General features: G+C 36.6%; 1 protein-coding gene across 1 annotated transcript; it reads right to left on the reverse strand.

The window, feature by feature from the left end:
• Positions 1 to 5,749: 5,749 nt before the first annotated feature.
• On the reverse strand, positions 5,750 to 6,319 carry LOC136847932 (uncharacterized). Its single transcript, XM_067119950.1, has one exon. The coding sequence runs from the start codon at positions 6,317 to 6,319 to the stop codon at positions 5,750 to 5,752; it is 570 nt and encodes a 189-aa protein (XP_066976051.1).
• Positions 6,320 to 25,942: the final 19,623 nt, after the last annotated feature.

Raw genomic sequence — 25,942 nt, forward strand, 5'->3', positions numbered from 1 at the left:
ACTAAATGCCCTAACAATAATAAGCCAAGTATGCCCGCCCTTGCCTTGGCAGTCACTGACCCAACATCCTTAGGTCCTCCAGAGGTAGGTGCCCCGCCAGCCAGGTCAAGGCATTTGATGATTCTGGGGCACAAATGTCCCTCATAAGGGAAGATAAAGTTCCCCGTGGAGCTACTATTAACAGACGTAAACTCGTCACGACTGAAGGTATCAATCACTTCAAAATGATACTTCGCACTGTCAAGCTGAGGGTCACGAGACCTCAAAGATCTGAAATCTGTGACCTCGCGGCAGCCAGGTACATTCCTGGAGGTTATGACCTCCTCCTGGGACAGGACTTCTGGTCCCCATGTAGTTCCTCGTTGGACGGGTCGATATCGTACTCGGCTAGCACTCTGCTGGGCCCGCGTTCGACTCTCCGGCCGGCCAACGAAGAATTGGAGGAATTTATTTCTGGTGATAGAAATTCATTTCTCGCTGTAATGTGGTTCGGATTCCACAATAAGCTGTAGGTCCCGTTGCTAGGTAACCAATTGGTTCTGAGCCACGTAAAATAAGTTTAATCCTTCAGGCCAGCCCTAGGAGAGCTGTTAATCAGCTCAGTGGTCTGGTTTAACTAAAGTATACTTAACTTAGTCCCCATGCAAGTTACAGCAGTCCAGGGGCCCAAGTCCCCAAAATCATTCATTAGGCACGAGTAGGCCTCAAACGCCTGCATTCGTTCCACTGCCAGTACCACCTGAGTGCGATGTGTAGTGGCCCCCTCCATCAAGATCGATTCCAGATCCCATTCCTGTGCCCGACCCTGCCCCAGTGCTAGTGCCAGGGCCTCAAATAGATCCCGCACTTGATTCACAATCTCTGCCAGTGTCACCTGGGTGCACTGAGCAGTGCCAAGCTCCGTCCGTCCTGAACGACAAGCAAATTCCAAATCAAATATTAGTGCTTGACCCTGCCTTAGTGCCAGCACCAGAGCACGCCCCTGATCACCATTCCAGAGGACCCAGTCCAGGTCCCCTCTTTTATGCCGGGTTGGCTCAGCTACCAATGCCGGTAAGAGAGACAGATCCTTCCGACCACAGCGGAAGCTCACCCAAAGGTGCGGCCTTGCAACACGTGCCTGAGCTGGTCAATCTTACCTGCGAGCCTCTCATGCCCCCCGCCACAACCGCTTCCGCTCTGTCTCAGTCCGCCGCAGACACAACACTGAGTAAGGATTCTGCCATGTCTCAAAAGGCTGATGAACTCAAGGAACTGCAATGGATCATGACAGAGCTTGCAAGGAAGGCCCCTACGTCAGCTGTCAAAGTAGCCGACACAGGTGGAACTCAAATACCCTGCCTGGGCTCGGTTCCACCTTTTCCCCGACCAGAGAGCTCCATGGAGGAAATACCACGGGCGTGGATAATTCCAGGTAGCTTAAAGAGAGCCCTCGAGCTCTCCTGGCACCCGTGCCAAAATGGCACAGTGCCATCCCTTTATCCTACGAAGGCTTTGGCACCTCTATCCAGAAGAGGATGTCAGGGTCCTTCACCTATTTATTTCTTTTATAACTCCGTCCCTTATTCTTTTCCTTTAACATTTCCCTTCCTTACTTTTGATTATTACTCACATTTATTTTGGGCCTTACCAAGGCTCCCATTTTACTTTAATCCCCTCTGCCCATGCAGAGAGCCATTGACAAATCTGCCAACTGTATAAGTCCTATGACTTCCGTTTCATGGCTACCGCCGCGTGATGCATTTAAAATACGATATGCCATCGCCATTAGTTATTGTTATATGAGTGCCAACCTGGCACAGTGCCATTATCGCAGATGCTGGCAAGTGATTCTGCCAGGGGAGTCGAGCCCTCTAGCTACCTTTGTGGCCTTCTTGGGCTAAGAATGAACCTAGGTGTTCTTCCATAGGCTAAGGAATGTGAAGTATATTTGGATGGACACAAAACTCAGATAGATCCTTCCTGAACGACTTTATTTTTAAGACTAACTTATAATGATATACAGTTTAAAAGAAGACAATAGTTAACAGGGTAGTTATGCTTAATGAGTAGTAAGTATCTGTAAGCACAAATATAACCTCTGGTAATAGGTAGTTATAAACATAAATACCTAACACCTTTTCCCCTCGGGAAAAGAATGAAAGATTAAAGCAAATAAAAGGATAAAACAATCAATAATTAAATAGTGGCATAGCTTTGAATAGATAATACAAAAACATACATAATACTATTAATCATTTTACATTCTAAAATAGTCAGGTGGTCTACTTTGTCTGGTAGACCTTCGAAGTTTTGGTAATTCAGATATCGATCTATCAGGTGAGTCATCAGAAGTTTTACCATTTTCATTTCCCGATATTTTTCTGCAGCTGCCGCCTCCTTTTCTTCTACATTTGGGATTTCATTCTTCTCTGCACCTGCAACTGCATCGCCTAACTCTTCACGAGTATTTATGAACTCTTTTGGTAATGGCGGGTCTGGATAGCTGACCAACTCTGAAAATCACGTGCTAAAAGTTCATTTTTATCTTGAGAATCATTGGAGATCAGTCTCATTTGATCAATATGCCTCTTCCATACTAAATTACCGTCCACTTGTACATTGTATGTGCATGGACCCAATTTAAGAACCACAACTCCTCGAGTCCATATGCCCTTCTTGGTATTTTGACGATAATCCCGAACCAGTACCACGTCCCCTATATCGAGTTCCCTCATTGGTTTCTCGTTCTCTGAGGCTTTTCTTTCAATTCGCTGCGATGCATCTGGGTGTAGTAAATCAAGGCGAGTGCGTAACTGCCGACCCATGAGCTCTGCAGGCGTGCGCTTTGTGGTACAGTGAGGTGTAGTTCGGTAAGTCAGTAGAAATTGACACAACTTGGTATTTAAAGATGTATTACACGATTGCAATGTTCTCATCGCCCTCTTCATTCCTTGTTTGAATGTTCTTACTGTATTTTCGGCCTGCCCATTACTGCTTGGGTGATAAGCGGGTATCAGTATATGCTTTACACCATTTTGGGTCATGAACTCTTTAAATTCCTCAGCCACAAACTGTCTTCCATTATCAGACACGAGCTCTACACAAACCCCATGCTGAGCAAATACCCGCCGCATGATCTCAATGGTATTCATAGTTGTAACTGATTTCATTGGGTGTACTTCCGGCCATTTTGAATATGCGTCAATCATAATGAGGTACATTTGTCCCAGGAAGGGTCCTGCAAAATCAACATGTACTCTTTTCCACGGACCAGAAGGCCACTTCCACGGATTACCCTCAGCACGAGTCGGCATTGGCTGAGTAGCCTGACAAGCAGAGCACCTTTGCACAGTGTTTTCAATATCTTGATCGATATTCGGCCACCACACATGCAAGCGAGCTAATCCTTTCATCCTAACAATCCCCGGATGACCACCATGTAGCTCTTCTAAAATTTGAATCCTATATCTCGACGGTATTACCACCCTGGCACCCCATAGAAGACATCCCTCTTCAATTGAAAACTCATGCTGACGGCTATGGAAGGGTTTCAGTTCCTGTGCTATGTCCTCAGAGTCTGGCCATCCATTTCTTGTATAATATAAAGCTCTAGCCAGTACAGCATCATGCAAAGTTTCCCTTGCAACAGATTTTGCAGTTACAGGAAGAGAGTTCACCTGGTGCATGTTAAATGCAGTTGCTTCTTGTGTCCAGTTTACAAGCTTATCTGATGCATTGAGTCACAATCTGGTAAAGGCAACCGTGAGAGTGCATCAGCATTTCCATTGTCACTTGAACGACGTAATTCAATGTCATAATCATAAGCTGCTAACTGTATAGCCCAGCGTTGTATTCTTGCAGCTGCAAGGACTGGAATACCCTTCCTGGGTCCCAGAATGTATGACAATGGTTTGTTATCTGTAATAAGGGTGAATTTACGACCATATAAATATTGATGAAACTTCCGTAGTCCAAAGATGATTGCCAAACCCTCACGCTCAATTTGGGAATAGTTACGTTCAGTGGGTGTTAACATTCTTGATGCATAAGCAATTGGTCTCTCTCCGTTACTGGTGATATGGGAAAGCACTGCTCCAAGTCCTTTGGGTGATGCATCTACTGCCAACGTCACAGGTTTACTCAAATCATAGTGCACTAATACTCCTGTTTCAGTGGTCAGCATTTCTTTAATCTCGAAAAAGCTCTTTCACACTCTACTGACCAATGCCATTTTCTGTCTTTATGCAGTAATTCCGTGAGAGGCGCTGCGACTGATGAGAGATTTGGTACATAGCGACGGTAATGGTTTACCAGCCCCAGGAAGGATTGCATTTCAGACCTTGATTCTGGCCTTGGTGCCTCCGTGACTGCTGCAATGGCATCCTCCGTCATATGGATACCCTCTTCATCCACAATGAAACTCAAATATTTCAAGGAGGGCTTCATAAATTCACATTTCGACAAATTACATTTCAACCCATTGATGTGCAACCGCTCAAGTACCCTTTCAAGATTGTATAAATGTTCAGCTTCGGTTCTCCCAGTAAGACTAATATCATCTATGTTGCATCCACAAGGTACTCCTTGCAGAACTTTATCCATTAAAGACTGAAAAAGTTGTGGTGCTGCTGAGACACCATATGGTAAACGTGTATATCTGTACAAACCAAGTGGTGTGTTAATCGTGACATATTTCCTAGATTCCTCATCTAATTCCACTTGCTGATAAGCTTGCGATAAATCCAACTTTGAGAAAGTTTTTCCACCGTTCAATCGCTGGTATAGTTCATCTGGATTTGGCATTGGATGTTCAGGGTTTTCCACATAACGATTTATGGTGACCTTGAAGTCACCACAGATCCTAATAGAACCATTGTCTTTTGAAACTGGCACTATCGGTGCCGCCCACTCACTATAGTCAACTTTTTCAATAATTCCTTCCAATTCTAGTCTTTTAAGTTCTGCATTCACAGCATCCCTGATTGCATAAGGAACTGTTCTCGCTTTATAAAAGATTGGTTTTGCATCCTTTCTTACACGAATATGAGCCTTTATATTCTTGGCTGTACCCAGTTCACCATCAAAGACATCACCATATTTCCTTAACAGTTCTTCTAACTTTGAGGTTTTCAGAATACCAGAATGCAGATGATTTACAGCTAACTTTTTCCAGTCAAATTTCGCAAAATGCAGCCAGTCCCTACCGAATAAGGCAGGTCCATTCCCTGTACCACATACAATGGCACTTCCTCCACTCTGTGTCCATGAACTTCCATAGTTACGTAGCATATCCCGACGGCTTCTATTTTTCTCCCCGTCATGGTTTTCAGCACAATATCGCTGGATTGAAGTACTGTATTTTTCAGATGTTTAGCGTAGAACTCTTCACTTATCAGTGACACAGAAGCTCCGTGTCCAATTCCATATCAATTGGTATCCCATTTAATTTAACTTTCACTATTATCTCTGGAACCTTATTGTGTCTTGCTTTCATTTTCTTAACACAGTATTTCATTGTATGCACCAATTCATCCTGTAGTTTGCACTCTGTAGTTTCTTCTTCCGAGCCGCGAGTCTCCTCCTCTGCCATGTTGATCGTCGATCGTTTCCTTCCTTGTCTTCCATATTTCCAATTTCGATTGACCGTGGTATGATTTTCCATTCGGCACATTCTACGAAGGTGTCCTTTTTATGACACCCATTACACTCAGTATCCTTATGGAAACAAACATCAGCCTTATGGTTTGTCTTCCCCCAACGGTAACACTCAAGGAGTGAAGCTTTCAGCCCAACAACTTTTTACCTCCTGAGTTTGACCCTGAATCTTCGTGACGTTTTCATCCGCCATTTCCTGACTTAGCGCAATCGAAAATGCTTTCTTTAAGTCAAGCTCCTGTTCACTTAATAGTTTCCTCTGTGCCGAGCGGTTGGCCAATCCAATAACAAACAAGTCTCTTAAAACTTCCTCTTGAAAAGCACCAAACTGACATGTTTCCGCCAATTTCCGTTGCTCCGTTGCATACTCAGTGATGGATTCTCCTGGACGTTGCTTCCTATTGTAAAACTTGAAACGTTCAGCTATCAGGATGGGTTTTGGGTGGAGGTGATTTTTCAAAAGCTCAGTAAGTTCTCGATAAGTCCTTGATGAGGGCTTATTAGGGGCAAGCAATGTTTTCAGAAGTCCATATGTAGGAGCGCCAACGGCGCTCAAGAAAACTGCCCGTTTCTTATCTTCCTCTGTTATGTCATTTGCTAAGCAGAACTGATCAAACCTTTCGACATAATCTTCAAAGTCCTCGGATTTGTCATATGCTGCTATATTACCCAAATGCGCCATCCTTAATTTTCCCTTTCGTGAGTCAGTTCCTCGTCGCCATTGAAGTATATTTGGATGGACACAAAACTCAGATAGATCCTTCCTGAACGACTTTATTTTTAAGACTAACTTATAATGATATACAGTTTAAAAGAAGACAATAGTTAACAGGGTAGTTATGCTTAATGAGTAGTAAGTATCTGTAAGCACAAATATAACCTCTGGTAATAGGTAGTTATAAACATAAATACCTAACAGAATGTAATTTCAGCATATTTAATCGTCATCTTTTATTAACAATTATTGATTACTCTGATCCTGTCACCTATTCTCTTTGTGAATCTCTGTAATAAATCTCGAGTCTCAGACTCGCGACCATGTGTTTATATTGCCCGAATGGCACTGAGCTGTTGCTCAAGCATCGTGGAAACAGCTAACGAAGCCCACGTTTACCTTACTGTAATGCCTCTTCAAGGCAGACTAACAGCATGTGTGCAAAATTCGTAATTGATTATTATTAAGAATGCATGACTTATCTCTAGAATTAACCTAGCATTAATTTATTGTTTTAACTACACCATTACGTTGTGAGAATATTCTGATTAACGCTGCCTTAACGTAATAGGAATTTAATAAGAATATGTCATTTCTAACAGCAAGTATTTATTCTGCACTAACGTAAATGTCGCAATGTTGTTCTGCCTTTTGAAATTAATTGCTACGCGGAAGTTTAAGTTAAATTATAAGGCACCAAAGAGAAATGAGAGAGAAGTAAAGTAAAGTCTGTAAGTGAGTTTGCTTGCTGGTAACCGTTCTCACCCAATCTAGGTGTGAATGCTAACTTGGTTGGGGAGGTGCAACGGATGGAACCTTTCCTGCCACCACCTCACGTTTTTTTTTTTTTTTTTTTTGCATCTGTAACGTAGCAGAGAAAGAAATAAAATTCATTCCAATTGTTTTAATTACTAGAACTGTCGGTTTCCACTTGCCCTCTCATGAATTCTCTCCTTCATTCCCCAAAATGGTTAAGCCTAACCCTTCTCTCTGTCCAAATGATTGCATATATATATATATATATATATATATATATATATATATATATATATATATATATATATATATATATATATATATATATATATATATATATATATATATATATATATATATAAATACATAAGGAAAGCAGATGGTTTTCAAATTTTGAGATCATTTCTCTCTTTGAGTTGAATGCTCATTTTTCTCCTCGAGGGGGAACGTTAGCTACCAGATTGATTCTACTTAATAATGGAAAAAAACTAATGCTTTTAAACATTATTCATGTGCATGTCCTCTATTTATTTTGCATTTTAACCAGGAATAAGTTTTCATTTTTTAAGGATGCTCGAGTCAATCTAAAATCTAAAATATTTTTTGGAGCAAAGTAGCTTCAAGAGAAAGATTTCATCAACAAATCAAAATGAAGAAATTCTCTCTCTCTCTCTCTCTCTCTCTCTCTCTCTCTCTCTCTCTCTCTCTCTCTCTCTCTCAGTATCACTGGTTCTCTTCTCAGTTCTTTTTCTCTCTCTTATATTTATGTTATTCGAGAGAGAGAGAGAGAGAGAGAGAGAGAGAGAGAGAGAGAGAGAGAGAGAGAGAGAGAGAGAGAGAGAGACTATGGCAACGTCAAGAAACATCCTTTACTTGTGTTTTCCCCCGAAGTACTAACAGCATGTGTGCAAAATTCGTAATTGATTATTATTAAGAATGCATGACTTATCTCTAGAATTAACCTAGCATTAATTTATTGTTTTAACTACACCATTACGTTGTGAGAATATTCTGATTAACGCTGCCTTAACGTAATAGGAATTTAATAAGAATATGTCATTTCTAACAGCAAGTATTTATTCTGCACTAACGTAAATGTCGCAATGTTGTTCTGCCTTTTGAAATTAATTGCTACGCGGAAGTTTAAGTTAAATTATAAGGCACCAAAGGGAAATGAGAGAAAGTAAAGTAAAGTCTGTAAGTGAGTTTGCTTGCTGGTAACCGTTCTCACCCAATCTAGGTGTGAATGCTAACTTGGTTGGGGAGGTGCAACGGATGGAACCTTTCCCAAGCCACCTCACGTTTTTCTTTTTTTTACATCTGTAACGTAGCAGAGAAAGAAATAAAATTCATTCCAATTGTTTTAATTACTAGAACTGTCGGTTTCCACTTGCCCTCTCATGAATTCTCTCCTTCATTCCCCAAAATGGTTAAGCCTAACCCTTCTCTCTGTCCAAATGATTGCCTATATATATATATATATATATATATATATATATATATATATATATATATATATATATATATATATATATGTATATATATATATATATATATATATATATATATATAGGCAAAAACATACTAAAACATACTATACAAATATAGTATCGCTCAATGTCGAAAAGAAAAAATAATAAAATGAGTAGCTCTACATATAGGCCTAGGCTTACACAACAGCAATCTCTCTCTCTCTCTCTCTCTCTCTCTCTCTCTCTCTCTCTCTCTCTCCTCCATTGCTAAAACATACTATACAAATATAGTATCGCTCAGTCTCTAAATAAAAAGAAAATAATAATGAAATGAGTAGCTCTACATATAGGCCTAGGCTTACACAACAGTAACTCTCTCTCTCTCTCTCTCTCTCTCTCTCTCTCTCTCTCTCTCTCTCTCTCTCTCTCTCTCATCATAACATTGCATTTGTTCCTTTATTGTTCCCCATGTTTTTCGTTGGACATTGCTCAAATTTAACTCTTTAATTTCATTGTGGAAGATTGCATTTCCGATTACGCAAGCATTCCGTTCATTGTGGTGTCATAAATTCATTTGTGTAAGGTTACTTTATTTTGCTCAGAACTGTCGCTGCAAATTACAACTTGAACGAATACTGTAAAGCTTACTACTGCATTTAAGTATCAATGATTTCAGAACTGTAGAATATGATTGAAAGTTATAGGAGGTCAAGCAAAAAGCAGACACATTAAGACTGAAGCTCCTCCCCCTTCTAAAGTTGCCAGATGTCGCATTAATTAGCAATATATGTCCGAAGATTTAAAAAACTGTATCCTCACTTTCCTTGCCGAGTGTACATATATATTTATATATATACATATGTATATATATGTATGTATATATACATATGTATATAATAGATATTTATATGTATGTATGTATATATATATATATACTGTATATGTATATATATATATATATATATATATATATATATATATATATATATATATATATATATATATGTATTAACTGATTATATAGAAATTCATTACATAACAGAAAATCTGCTGAGTCGTCGAACGCCATACGATCGTTGGGGTTTAGCATGGGTAATTCAAATGAGCGCCATACATCGAAGACCCTTATTGGTTCCTTTCAGTTATAAGAGACCAATCAGCGGAGGTCTATGACCTAAGCAAGTTCAGTTTGAAAAGTTTAAGAGCAGTAAGGGTTTAGCGGTCGTCGGGCGTCTGAAAGACAGTCATGGCACAGAGTTCTCTCGGAACATTTTTCCTTGGACTTTCCATGAGCGCATAATTTGGTGGCCTCACAGTTCTGTGCACTGCAGTTTTTCCGAAACTTCTTCAGAATCACAAATACAGAATTTCATTAACTGATTTCAAAGTTTTGCTTCATTAACAAAAATCTCATTTGAAATTGTTGGGTGTCCCTTCTAGTTCAGTTTCCTCAAAATCCAAGACAACGACAGTACCATTAATAATAATAATAATAATAATAATAATAATAATAATAATAATAATAATAATAATAATAATAATAATAATAATAATACCCTTTTCTGCATTTTGAAGATACAAAAATATATCTATTTCACTTTTCCCGACACGCGAAGATAGCAATGTCTCAAGTGTTTCCAGAATTAAATAAGGGCTTTTGAAATGGTAATCCGGGTCTCTCTCTCTCTCTCTCTCTCTCTCTCTCTCTCTCTCTCTCTCTCTCTCTCTCTCGCAAGCGTTTCAGAAGGCGTTACTGTTCATCCTTTTCTAAATGCGCAAAGTCACACTGGAGAACTTTGTTTACATTGCTTTGAGCTCGTGAGCAGCTGGAGCATTTGTTAGTTTAGGCCCAGCTTCAGAGTAGTAGGTCTTTTCATCATATTCCGCTGAAAAGAACGAGCTCCTTTTCCTCTAGAGTCCTTGGTAAATCTTAACGCACACACACAGCAGCAAAAAGAACGACTCCGGCAAACATTTTCAACAGGTGGAAAAGCAAACATACACTTCCATTCGTTATCTATTTTAGGTGTAGACTAGTTGGGTAGTTGCTGTTTACTTTCTACAAACATTTCTGCATGGGAGAGAGAGAGAGAGAGAGAGAGAGAGAGAGAGAGAGAGAGAGAGAGAGAGAGAGAATTTCTTCATTTTGATTTGTTGATGAAATCTTTCTCTTGAAGCTACTTTGCTCCAAAAATATTTTAGATTTTAGATTGACTCAGAGCATCCTTAAAAATGAAAACTTATTCCTGGTTAAAATGCAAAATAAATAGAGGACATGCACATGAATAATGTTTAAAAGCATTAGTTTTTTTTCATTATTAAGTAGAATCAATCTGGTAGCTAACGTTCCCCTCGAGGAGAAAAATGAGCATTCAACTCAAAGAGAGAAATGATCTCAAAATTTGAAAACCATCTGCTTTCCTTATGTATTTATATATATATATATATATATATATATATATATATATATATATATATATATATATATATATATATATATATATATATATGCAATCATTTGGACAGAGAGAAGGGTTAGGCTTAACCATTTTGGGGAATGAAGGAGAGAATTCATGAGAGGGCAAGTGGAAACCGACAGTTCTAGTAATTAAAACAATTGGAATGAATTTTATTTCTTTCTCTGCTACGTTACAGATGTAAAAAAAAAAAAAAAAACGTGAGGTGGCTTGGGAAAGGTTCCATCCGTTGCACCTCCCCAACCAAGTTAGCATTCACACCCTAGATTGGGTGAGAACGGTTACCAGCAAGCAAACTCACTTACAGACTTTACTTTACTTCTCTCTCATTTCTCTTTGGTGCCTTATAATTTAACTTAAACTTCCGCGTAGCAATTAATTTCAAAAGGCAGAACAACATTGCGACATTTACGTTAGTGCAGAATAAATACTTGCTGTTAGAAATGACATATTCTTATTAAATTCCTATTACGTTAAGGCAGCGTTAATCAGAATATTCTCACAACGTAATGGTGTAGTTAAAACAATAAATTAATGCTAGGTTAATTCTAGAGATAAGTCATGCATTCTTAATAATAATCAATTACGAATTTTGCACACATGCTGTTAGTACTTCGGGGGAAAACACAAGTAAAGGATGTTTCTTGACGTTGCCATAGTCTCTCTCTCTCTCTCTCTCTCTCTCTCTCTCTCTCTCTCTCTCTCTCTCTCTCTCTCTCTCTCTCTCTCTCTCTCTCGAATAACATAAATATAAGAGAGAAAAAACTGAGAAGAGAACCAGTGATACTGAGAGAGAGAGAGAGAGAGAGAGAGAGAAAACAGGATGTGTTAAGCTCGTGTAGTTAAAACAGGGCACAAGTTTAATCTATTGAAATCGTTAAAGAAATTTTTTAAACAGCTCACCTAGGTGCTTACCTATTCACTCTCGCCGGAAACCAAGACTTTCGGTGACGTCATAAATCTCCTCCTTCGTAGGAGGGTTTAATTCAACTAATCCACCCAAAAAGGACGTCGTTAGATAAGCCCCAGCCAAATATCAGACTTCTACCAAGGGCTGGAAAGAACTATTGCCCGCCTACTGTGGGATGGGCATTTCCTTTCAGAAAAACCTTCAAAAGAGAAGGAAGAGAAGCAGAGAACAGAGAAGAGCAGAGAGAAGTAGAAGAAGAAACAGCGCCTTAGTGGAGTGAGGCTGTAGCCTCATCAGTTGTGGATTGAGAAGAAGCAAAGCTCACACTTCAATTTGTATTCATACTACTTAACTTGTATGTAGTGTTATTTTTTAATTAGTGCACTAATAAAGTAAGAAAGCTTCACTGTGTCTTCTTAAAGCCTCCTGAGACTCAAACGCTACTATATCAACAAAGCCAGAAACAATAAAGCATCTATAAAAGAAAATAATAAACTTCTTTACATGGGCAACGAATAAAATAAATCATAACAAGTTGAAGGTGGTGAAGAAACATTACAAAAAGAAATCAACATAAATATGGTGCCAGCTATGGTGGATCCGAGAAGACGTAAATAAAACAGTGCAGTGTGAAGAACGAATCATAACTGGCGACGAAGTGAACCATAACAAGCAAAACTCAAGAATTTAAAAACATTCCCGCAACAAAACGTTAACGGCCGAAACAGAACGATGTGAATCATAACAGACAACAAAAACAAACTCTGCTACAAACATCGACAGCCGAAACATTCAAAGTGAAATAATAATTATAAACATTTCCGCTTGGAAAACCCACAACTAAGAAATATTATCGAACAACGAGAAACAATACAAGTATACCAGTGAAGCAGCAACAACGCCTTCGTGTTGGTAGCTATCGGCACACACACACAAAACAGGTTTCTATACACAGTCTGTTAAAACGGATGTGTGCATTTCACATGTATGACGAAAACATTCCCATTAAAAATAAACATTACTGTGCTGTGAATTCTAAGAAGACAACGTATCCCTGAAGGTTGGCGAAGCAAGAAAAAGACGATTTTAGTCAAAATACGCAGGCTATGACGCCCCTACAATGAACAAAAACAACGCCTTTGTGTTGGTCGCAGAAAAGAAAAGTGAAGAAACAGTTAAACCCGATAACAACAACCAAAATAAGTAAGTTGTGCTTGGAAAGTTATTATTCTCTCTCTCAGTGAGTGTATTTTGAAATTATCTCTCTCAGCAGGTATAAGACTTTTATGATTATCTCTCTCAGAAGGTATAAAACTAACTTTTATAACTCTCTCTCGAAAATTTTTTATCTTATATTTTTTTGAGGTTTGATAAATAGGAATCTTTAATAATATAACATTCTTTTGATGAAGTATTTTTTGAGTACTGTTGGGTATTTGGGTATAAATTTTCTTATGATTTTTTAGAATACCATTCGTTTGACGCATTGAAGGATGCAATATGAAATAGACATTACCATTTAAGACCAACAACAGTCAGACAAAGCCAAATTCCCATGCCAAGCTCACGAATATCATTAACCAAGGAAGTACAAACAAAAGTAGCAATAATATAATAATAATAATAATATTAACACATTTCAATTTAGAACAATGGTGCAAGCAGCGATCATTATGCAAGCCACACAATTCTGTGGAAGAGCTGAAAGTTCAAATCCTGACAAAAATAGGCTAGAATCATATTCTGTGGACCAGTGGCTAGCTGAAGCAGACAGTCGCTTATCAACAGGGGGAATAACAAATGAAAGAGCTAGAATTAATGAAGCCTTGCTTCTTGTTAGTTCAGAAAGTGGTGATGCACACAGAACTTTGAATTCAGTTAGATTCAGCACAATAACCACATACAATGAATTTAGAAGAATTTGTTTATCAATCTGGGAACCACTGAGTCAAAGTGATGCCTTATATAATATTAATAGATTCCTTACCCAGCATTATGATGGAGAATCCATAGCAAATCTTCACACAGATGTTGAAGAATCGACACACAAGGTGATAGAAGACTTAAGAAAAACAGACATCACCATAGGAAATAAGAATGCTTTTGGTGATGAAGAAAATTATTTAGTTAGTTTGAGATATGTTTTAAATTACTTGTCATTTGGAATGATGTATAACGCACTTGGAGAAAAAGAAAAGAAGGCTTTTAAGGGGAGCGCTGACTCCATAAGGCCCCATTATAAAGTAAGTGCTTATAGCTTCCTTATGAATGAAGGGATTTGCTTCAAATTTTTACAACTTAATCTTCAAATGATAATGAAATTTAGAAATTCGAATTCTAAGTTAATTTTTTTTTTGCATTTGGCAAAAAGATTTCAAAACTTTTAAAAAATATGCAAAAAAAAAAAAAAATTTTTACTCTAATATAAATTTCCCGTGTGCAAAATCAAGATAGGCTATATAGTTATAATACACTGTAAAAGTTTGATTGAATTTGATTCTGTCTTCTTGGAGTTATAAGCTTTTATTTTTGAAAAAACTACGTTTTGAGAAAATGGCAAAAGAGAAAAATTTATGGTTATTTTGTAATAACTATGAAACTATGCCAGTTAGAAGGCTGATTTTTGCACAACAACTACTTTGTCATATAAAAAATATGCCCTGAAATTTTCAATATAATCAAATGAATAGAAATATGCTCTCTCTTGATTTATATTTATAAAATTTGCATATACACACACAAACATATGTGTGTATATATATATATATATATATATATATATATATATATATATATATACATACATATACTGCATATACAGTATATACACACATGCACACACATATATATATGTATATATAATTATATATATTACATATATATACAGTATATATGTATATGTATGTATGTATGTGTACACACATTATATATATATATATATATATATATATATATATATATATATATATATATATATATATATATATATATATATATATATATAATATACATATATATATATATATATATATATATATATATATATATATATATATATATATATATATATATATATATATATATATAATATATATATATATATATATATATATATATATATATATATATATATATATATAATATATATATATATATAATGTATAGGCTATATATATATATATATATATATATATATATATATATATATATATATATATATATATACATACACACACACACACACACACACACACACATATATATATATATATATATATATATATATATATATATATATATATATATATATATATATATATGTGAAGATAAAAAGTCCGTAAAACACTATTTGAACTTTGCAACCATATATTTTGAGCACTTCCTTCTGTGGCCCTGTTCACTGGTAAAATATGGACACCTGATGAGTTGCAAGAGTACATATACACAGAATATGTAGGTGTGGCAGTATATATACTCTTGTAACACATCACCTCCCAATATTTTACCAGTGAACAGGGGCACAGAAGAAAGTGCTTGAAATATGTGGCTGCAACGTTCAAATAGTGTTTTTGGGCCTTTTTTATATTCATATTATACTGCTGTATTACAGTAAAAGATATTCATATATATATATATATATATATATATATATATATATATATATTTATTTATCAGTGCAAAATTTTTTCATAACAAAAATTCATTAATATATGCTATAATATAAAAAATGGTATATGCTACCTATAAAAAATAGTAGGCTATATGGTATCACTGCGAATTTTTTCGTGATAAATAAAATAAAAATAAATGCCCTAATGAGGTTAGACCAGGACATGGTATTCTAGGAAAGGTTTGTTCTCATCGTTTCACACTCACCCTAAAGTTTCTCTCATAACCTGTAAAAATATATGCTATCAATATAAATTTTCTACATAACCTATATACGCTATCACTGTTGTACATGTTTTCCGTTCAGATATTGGAGAGGCAAATTAAACAAACAACTGCGAGGGTAAAGTAAACAAACACTGAACAACCAAGCCTACACAAGTCACGAGTCAGACGACAACTCATTGCAGTAAAATCAAGCTTTGTGGTCTTTTTATATTATGAAATAGAGTAATCACTAATTAGACTGCCACTAATTTGAACATCACTAATACAGGAAAACAAACCCCTTACTTAGATATGGGCGTTCTGGTGTTGTTGCTATCGGTTCCCAGGCGAGACAATTCCCGTTTGCTTTGCCCCTTCTCTTGTAACAAACTTCCGAGACGCAATCGTTCAAATTTCTCCCTCATAAGAATGGTACTTCTCTTGCTTATGGCAATGGAATTGCGTGAATGCACTACACGGTACGAAAACCCGAAAAGGAAATGCGTCACAAAGCACTACGATATCACTTGAACCAAACTACAAAACAAATCGAGATTGTTTACTGGTAAAACCCGACGCTCTGTTTGGAACTGTTACCTACTTATATAATTTCATATTTCCGAAAAGACTCAGTAAAAACATGTCAATAAATATAAGATATTATATGTATACTAGTTGGCAGAATAAATCTGTGATAATGAGTTCAAAAATATCCAGATACATATATATATATTTACTTTTTTGACATTTTGTTTGATATTTTTCTAGAGAACGAACAAGCTCTTATCGTAGAAAATGGGTAGTTTTAGTAGGATTCTGAAGTAAATTTCTCTTCTACTATCCCGAATTGGCAAGTCATACACATTGTAATGACAATTTGTCGTTCAGTGTCGCTCACAGGGCGATATCGAGATACAGAGAACATATATACTCTGATATTATATTTTTTGAGAGAGAGAGCCAGTTTTTATTGTAGATAATGTGTATTCTAGTAGGAAAGTAAAGTATATTTCTCACTTCCACCTAAAAAGTCATACAGAAAGTTTGCGACAATTTTTCGCTCAAATGCCGGCAAATGCGGTGAACAAAAATGTAAAAAAATCCACTTGAAATTTTTTTAGCAATAATATTTCAGGACATGTTTATTTAGACATATACCAGTCAAAAACTATAAAAAACTAAAAATCGACAATTCCTCGAAATTCGGCGATCGGCGCCCCCCTTAAGAAAGTTAAAATTGATCCTAAAAGTGATAGCCGTACATATAATATATGTACATATTATATATGTGTATATATGTGTATATATATGTATATGTATGTATATATACAGTATATATATACATATACAGTATGTATATATGTATATATATACATATACAGTATGTATACATGTATATATATACATATACAGTATGTATATATGTATATATATGTATGTATAGCTATATGTATATATATGTATATATTTATATGATATATACGTATATACACACACACATATATATTTATATATACATATATATACCTATATATATATATATATATATATATATATATATATATATATATATATATATATATTTATATTATACACACACACACACACACACACACATATATATATATATATATATATATATATATATATATATATATATATATAGATATATATATATATATATATATATATATATATATATATATATATATGTATATATTGTATATAAATGTATATATATATATATATATACCTGTATATACTACATACATATATATAAATATATACACATATTTATTTTATATATATATATGTTCATATATATATATATATATATATATATATATATATATATATATATAATTTCATATAATCTTGAATGTAACTAAACTTCTATGTATGCAAACTTGTGCTTTATAGAAATCCGAACCACTTGAGCGATCTAGACAAAATTTTACACACGTCTCTCATTTGACCCAAGGAAGGTTTTCACGTAGGTTTTAAAACCATACCTACGTTCTCCAGGGTACTTTCTTTACTTCTGGTCCCAGTGAAGACACAGCCATGGGATAACATTTTGTAATGGTGTGAAACATGGAGTGTCAGGACCGTAGGTTCTTATATTTTCTCACTCGGTGTTGGGCCAAGTGATGTGACTGGAATTGTGGCCACCGATAGAAAAATTTTTGTCTCCTTTGAATTCTTTTGTTATCTAAAGTATGTGTACTACCATTGAAAATGCTTTTCTACTCTGTGATTAATGATTCGGTCTAGAATTCATTGCTTTCACTAAACATTAATCAAAACCACACCATGTTTTACTTCCGTTCTAAGGTAAATTATCAAATTGCCATTCAGAGTTTTCCCTGGAAGTGCCAGGTAGGTCAGCTAATATACATATATATACTGCATATATATGTTTGTGTGTGTGTGCGTTTCTTCTCTGTGATTAATAATTCTGTCTAGAATTCATTGCTTTAACTAAACATTAATCAAAACCACAACATGCTTTACTTCCTTTTCAAGGTAAATGATCAAATTGTCATTCAGAGTTTTTTCCTGCCAGTGCCAGAACAAAATTTACTGACAAATACAAAGAAACTCATTTTGGAATATAAAACTAAAGTGGTGCCCTCAAGGTCATCTCAACAAAAGAGCACTATCACTGTGCATTGCCGTTAAGGCCACACTCTGTCTCTATTCTTGCTTTCCTGGAGGATTTCTTTTTCTTTTAGGGGTTAAAGAAGAATATTGTCGTCTGTCCTAAAATCTGACTTATCTATTTTTGATATATGCGTGCGTTCCTTCGTATGTAATATGCCGTAGCCCTTTCTAGTGTGTGGCCATAGATGGTATCATTTCTACTTCAAATCAAAGGGATTTTAGGGTTGCGGATGCTTAGCCACAGCCGATGTTTGAGTGGATGTGGTCCTTAAGAGAAGAAACGATGTTCAAGGATGTTACAGTGTTTAGTGAGGTTAGAGTGTTAAGGGAATAAGAAGGACGGGGAGATTGGTGATTTCCCAGAAAGCGTGGAGAAGTTTGTAAAAAAGGAATACTAATCCAAAGGGCACAGGTTAAAATGGACGGTAGTAGGAGGAAAAACTGTAGAAAGTCAAGTTACAAAAATCGCCATGGAGCTACTGCCGTCTACACGGTCTTCAGGAGGAATCTACCTTAAGTAATGTAACCCACAAATTGACAAAAATACAGAGAGAGAGAGAGAGAGAGAGAGAAAAGTCATGTCATGAATTTTCCTTGTCCCATAAAAAACTCTAGGCTGAACCTATGCGCCTATATATGAGTGTAAGCCTAGGTATTTTAGTTTATAGCAATGGGCCTAATAGCAAAAAGTTAACAAACAATATGGGAGATTGATAATGGACTTAAAGCAAAACCACTTTCATGAAAGTTATATCAATCATCAAACTCTCTTATAAATAAAATAATTATACAAAAAGAGGCAAACAGATCTGAATTGTAAGCTTTGTAAGCATTGCCTCATAAGTAGATTAATCAAAATTTTGTATTCAAAGTCAGCTGATAATAAACCAAACCATTTTCATTTGAAATTACTGAATGGGTGTCTCTCTGTTTCTCTCTGTCTTTTATAATTTCAATTCCAAAATAGGCTAAGCCAACTAAAAATATCTTCTATTGATATAGCAAATAAACAATATTTACCTGGAGTTATATCCTTAGTATACATGTGTTGGTAGGCACAGCAGTATCTTTCAATTTACGTGCATTTTAGGATGAGGAAGAAATGCTAAAAGTATATGTCTAAGGCTTTCTCCAAAATCACAGGAGCCAAAATGAATGAGACATATTCTTGCATTCTTCGTTGAAATCATCTTTCCTTTTTCACAGATTAACCCAAGTTTTTGCAAAAGAGATGGATCTTTTGGAAATCATGTGAAATGAAATGCCTTTTCTTGGCGATGGCGATCATGATTATTGCAACCAAACACGCTTTATACCACCCTCTTTGTTGTCTCTTATCAGCTGATTGAAATGTTAAAAGATCGGCGAATTCCCTCCAAAACAGTATGAGTCAATGAACCTCTTTCTAGAGCAACGAAGCACAAAATACCCAAATAAGTGTGGGAATAGTGCGATTGTGAGTTACCACGCAGTGATGATTCAACTAGAAACGCGCTTGCGTCTTTTTGCTTCGCCGGCGAGTAGGTGACGTCACTATGGCTGCACACAGCCTGTTGAGAGATAGGTACTCTACTTTCTGTTTCAAATTGGTAAGTACCCCATTCCCGTAAGTTGCGCAGAACGCCGTTTTCTGTTCTTCTTTTAGAGGGGTAATCCCAGCCTTCTCTAGTGTTCTTTGGTTTCTTTATGTTGTTACGTCAGGGCGTGTGATTACTTCACGTGCCGGACGATGGTGCAAGCACATCCCAATCAATTGTGGTACAAGACGAATATCAGGGGGAATTACAAATTTTAAAGGGTTAGTGGATGGAAAGCCAACGCAAAATATAGAAACTTTCATTGAGTCAGTGAACAATTATCTGAATTCCAAGAAAATTACGAATGGCGCTGAAGCTTTAACAGAGGCTAAATCATTTCTGGATTTAGATAAAGGAGATATTGGGAAACGGGCATGCAGTTTCGGGTTCAGAAGGCGTAAAACTTGGAATGAATGCAGAAATTTCTGGGTACGAGCTCAATGGCGGCGGGAGTTCAACGAATGCGCAGTTCGGAATTTGCGAGAGTTTCTCAAAAATAAACAAAGGCAATGATTCACCAGTCACATAGTGCGAATTTATTTGATGCAGTAGTTGAGTTAAAGAAATCTAATAGGTTTCCATGGGCAACTGGGAATACATTCTTAGATAATTTTAAAAGATTGTTGGCTACATTTTTTGCTTAGCTTTTTTAACGTCAGTCCCAGATGTAATTAGATAGTTTTGATAAAAAGAATTGATCAGATACAGACGAATCCTTTTGTTTGGTACAGATTAACAAAACCCAGCAAATGCTCCACACTGGACAGTAGTTTTGTACAGGAGGTGCAAGATGTCAGCTGCGGTTTCAAACCACAGAATAATGATAGTCGCTCGCATTCGGGAAATGATGCAACAAAGGAAGACATGTGCAATGAGTAGAATCGAAGAAAATTCTAGAGAGATCAGGCTCACACCCATACGTTGTTTTAATTGTGATAAAATAGCCATAGTAAGTCAAATTGCAGAGTGAGATATTACCAGTTTGCAAATCTTCAGATCATGGATGGAGATTTTGGCCCAGCCACGAAGAATAGAGATTTATTCAGGGAAGTCACGGGAGGTTTTTCTAGACATGATGTGAGAATTTACATGATGCAAGTTCTAGATACACAAAGGAACAGCAGAATTTTCACAAGATAAGTTCTGAAAACAGGTACAGGATAATGACTAATCAGGTCGTAGAGTCACTAGAACTCAGGCTGATTGTACGTGGATTCTCTAATGGCAAATGAAATTCATATTACCGATTCTGGTAGCTCAGTTAACTTAGTAATGCTGACCTTTTCACTGAGGTTTCAGAGGCAACTAGTCCCTTCTAGTGAGACAGTGTGATGTGGCCAAGCGAGGAAACTGAATATTTTAGGTCTGTCATTTCTTACGCTTGTATCGGTGGAAAGCACAATAGTAGAATCATTTTGGTCATGAAGGATTAGCCTAGGTGAAATGTGGTTTTGCTAGGACACCCTTCTTGTATGAGATATAACATCAACATTCTTACGTGGAGTTCAGGGGATTACAATAGGTGAGCTGGTTGTTTTGTCTCAGATACACAGGAAAAAATCAGAGAAACTTTAAGACACAGTCTGAGACATAAAAATATATTCATTAGAGTAGTGAAGATATTCCTGTAGATCTTTTCAAAGGATTTTGTTGGAAGATACAATTGCAAACTATGAGTTCTGCATTAGTTGGGAAAAAACGCTGAAAGAGTAGAATTTTCCTTCTCAAGTGTGCGTTGTTGAGGGAACTGGAAAACTCAAAGACGCTGTGGAGTACGGTGTCAGTGAATGAAATTTCAGTCGCAGGCGTGACTTCAGTAGAATTAGTTAGTTATCAAGACTCAGAAAATATCACATATACTTATAATTGATTTTGAAGAGTTTAATGAAGAGCATAAATTAGTGAGCTTGTGAGACGGAATATGTTTCAACGAGGAGCACAGTTCCGAAGTCAGGTTCTACAGAACACTTCACAAGCTGATTATCCTGAATATTCAGATAAAGTAGAGAAAGGTTGGAAAGAATATCTAGATATCATTACTTGAAGGGAGATAATTAGGAGTTAGATGTTTTAGAACATTCAACTGCCCAGAAAAGGGTACAACCTATATATATTCCAGCATATCGAATTCCTTTAAGATCAGAGAAGAAGAGAAAAAGAAGTTCAGAAGTGGGAGTCGAATACATTATCAGACCGTCCAATTCTCCAAGCTAATTTTCTGTTTGCAGTCTAAGATGACTGGTACTCAGAGTCTGTGTGGATTTTCAAATGAATGAAAAACATGTTTATATATCCGGGTTTGTTAATTGATTTGTTTGTTGGAGATCGGTGGCAAGAATATATATTCATCTATGATCTTATGCAAGGTTTATATACAGGTTCCTTTGTGAGAGTAGTCAAATATACAGCATTTTCGGAAAATTAAAGGGACATTATGAGTTTATAATAGGATGCCTTGATTACAAGGTCCCAATAACATTTACTAGACTGCCAATACAGTACTTCATGGCTTGTTAGGAAAGTCGAAACAGGCATGGATGATATTCCTCATATGCACAGATACAATTGAAGAACATCTGTGTTGGGTGTTAAAAGAAGTCTCTGCTGACATGGTCTGCTGGTTAAAGGTCAACCACAAATGTGAGTTTCTGAAGAGAAAATTGTCTATTTATATGTTATCTTCAAAGAGGGAGTTAGAGTGAATGATGAGAAAGTTAAAGCCATTGTGGCTCTCTCTCTCCAGTTCCTAAAACCAGGAAACAGATTTGCCTGTTCCTAGGTATGCTGGGTTTCTTTCTGCCGTTTTGTGTGAATTTTTCTACAATAGCGTCTCCATTGAGTTAGGATTTGTTATGAGGTAAGACGTTAAGTTTGGTTTTGGGGCATACCAACAATTAGCTTTGAGAAGCTTAAGAACGCTTTGTGGAACCTATCCGTTTTGAAGTTTCCAGATTTTAATCAACCGTTCACCTTATGACTGACGCGAGTCAGAAGGCAGAAAAGTGTTTGATGCAGAAATTTGAGGAAATGCACCCAACGTTTTTATAGCAGAGTTCAAAACGCGTGGTAGTAATGAAAGGCTGATGTCAGTTGTGGACAAGGAGGTTTTCTGTCGCCCAGCCTTGTCTATTTTAAGATGTTGTTATTGGGAATAAAGTTGAGATTTTTATAGATCATCAACCGTTGTTAGAGCTTTTTATCAAGCCAAATTTGTCGCCCAAGAGAGCACGTTAATTCCAACATTGAGAGATTTGATGCAAACTCAAATACATTGAAGGTAAGCATAATGTGAAAGTTGCAGATGCATTGTTAGATATTTTCCAGTCGAGGATGGAGGAAATACATACTGAATCCCAGGTGAAGAGAGGTAAATATTTGTGTCTAATGTTCTGATATTAGTAGTCGAGAGATCGCATGTAGAGGATATACACGTTCCTACAGCATACTTCCTCTGGTGAGAAATAGAGTCGGCAGTCTCGGGAGAGATTGTTATTCGTGATAGTGAGAGTAACGCAGTGTGTTATATTACGGGTGAAAATGTCACTTGGGACATAGGCTTGCTGGAACAAAAGCAAGATGAAGATAAATTGTTGTTAGATGCTAAGGCATTTCAAGGGAGCTCAGCACCGGAAGAAAGGGTATAAGCTGTCTTTTTCTGTCTAGAGTTGAGAACAATTTATTGGTGAGAAAGTTATATAACTGCGAAGTACTCAAAGCATGGGTGAGATTACACAAATCATCGTGCCAGAGAAACTAAAAATCATGTTCTAGACATTGTACATTGTAAATTTGTCTTCCTGTTTGGGTGTGTAGAGCAAGACGTATGAAACGTCAGGGTCAAAGTCTTTGGAAAATATGTTTTCCAGAAGCCTCTTTGTGGAAGAAGTGTGCTATTTGCAATGCGAATAGTTTTGGCATTTATTGTGTCGTGTCGTTTGGGTTCATATCCCACCACAGGCCGTTTCAGAGAGTGCATATGGATATTCTGGGTAACTTCAGAGTCCGCTTGTTTATAGACATTTATTAGTAGTTGTTGATGAGTTGACTTGCTTTGTCGAGATTTTCCCACTGAAGTACAAACCAGCTGAGTGAAGTTAAGCAGAAGGTGTTCTTTAAGCGGGATAATTTGTCGATATGGTGTTCCTGGAATGTCTGATCACAGACAATGGTAGGGAGTTTATTAATAAGACTTTAGACGGTCTTGTTAATTTGTTGGGGGATAAAGAAAGTGACTATAATCCCGCAGACCTGAAGCGAATGGGCTGTGTGAGAGGGCGAATCGGAAAGTAATCGAAGCTTTTGCGCAGCGACGGTATGGAGGTCTGCGATACACATTGGGACAGATCTTGATGAAGTATGATATAGCATCAATACTATGATGAATGACACAATTAAGATATTCCAGCAGAAGCTTTGTATGGATACAAGTTGAAAGGACCTTTGATTTGTTACTAGAGTGTTCAGGGTGATGTTACGGTCACTTCATTGATAAATACAGTGAGAAAGATTTGCACGTATCAGTAAAGAACTTGAACTTAGTTCGCGTGCAATTTTTACAGAGAAAAGTAACGCGAAATCGAGGGGAGTAGCTTTTCGATAAGTGACAGAGTGTTTGTTAAAGTGAATGTTCGAAATGATCTGAATTATAAGTTGTCCGAATTCCACGGACCTTTTGAGATTGTAGAGATCAAAAAAGAGGGAATAGATTTGTAAAGTTAAAGATGTAAATACTGGAGTACGAATTGACCTGTTATTTCGAAGTTAAAGAAAGTTGGGATGTAATGGAACGTTTGTATATAGTTAGAGGGATAAATGGGTTAATGTTTGTATATATATGATATTTTTTTAAATTTTTTTTTGTCTCTTGTTCATTTTAGATGTTGAAGTTCTTAGTCATTTGTTTTCGAATGATTTTAGAAGTTGAGACATGGGGCTAATTTCTTATACGAGATTTGACCGTGTGTTAGTGTTATTGTGGCAGGATGTGTTTCATCATCTGACGCAATGTGTAAAGTATTTAGATATTTTTTTTTGGGAGATACTTAGTATATCGGACTGAACAAGTCTGATTTTTTTTTCAAGCTGGGAGATCGTGTTTGAGTATTTGGATTTTTCGCTTCTTTTTTAAAATAAAGTGGAGCTCAGTTGTGAGTAGTTGTAATTGTTATGGATTATGGGAGCGATTGCCACATGTCAATTGCTATTTTATTGAGAGTTAGTCAGGTGTTGCGAAATATTTGCCTAACCAGAGTAGAACTTACTGTCTTACGAGATAAGGATACCTTTAGTGTTTGGACAAGATTCTCGGCGCTTTTTTTCTGTTTGATAGAATTTTTTTTGTGAGTGAGTCTCAGAAAGTTGTTGTGTGCTTAGTAGTGAGTTGACTGTGACTATTCTGAGATACACACTTGGAATTGAATTACACTAGAGGCTTACTTTGCATTAGTAGGTTTTGTTTGGTTCAGTAACATGAAACTTTTTCTTAGTTTTATATTAGACCTTTTCGGGAGTGTTTTGGGAGACTCATACATGGGATAGAGTAGAGACCTGAAACCCAGATTCACATCATACCTGAGTTTATCATGTGCATTAGCCAAATTTAGCTGAGAGAGGTGTGTGTGTGATAGCAGTGTTTTCCAGTTGCGAGTTGTGTCTGTGGTGGTTGTGAGTTATCATTAGTTCATGGACAGACTCCGACAGAATGTGACTTTAGACAGTTCCCATGAGATTACTGTTACTGAGTCCACCAGTACCTTTCGGCGCCGTGTTTGCAAGGAGTGGCGTAGCAATGATGTGCCAGAGCAACAAGTCGACGACATTCGTTCATCGAGGTGTAGTGGTCCGAGCAGCCCTGATTC

Source organism: Macrobrachium rosenbergii, chromosome 18 (assembly GCF_040412425.1).
Source record: "Macrobrachium rosenbergii isolate ZJJX-2024 chromosome 18, ASM4041242v1, whole genome shotgun sequence".
Lineage (NCBI taxonomy): Eukaryota > Metazoa > Arthropoda > Malacostraca > Decapoda > Palaemonidae > Macrobrachium > Macrobrachium rosenbergii.

Coding starts and splice junctions, on each gene's coding strand:
- LOC136847932 (XM_067119950.1), bottom strand. CDS start 6,319: ATGGCGCATTTGGGTAATATAGCAGCATATGACAAATCCGAGGACTTT.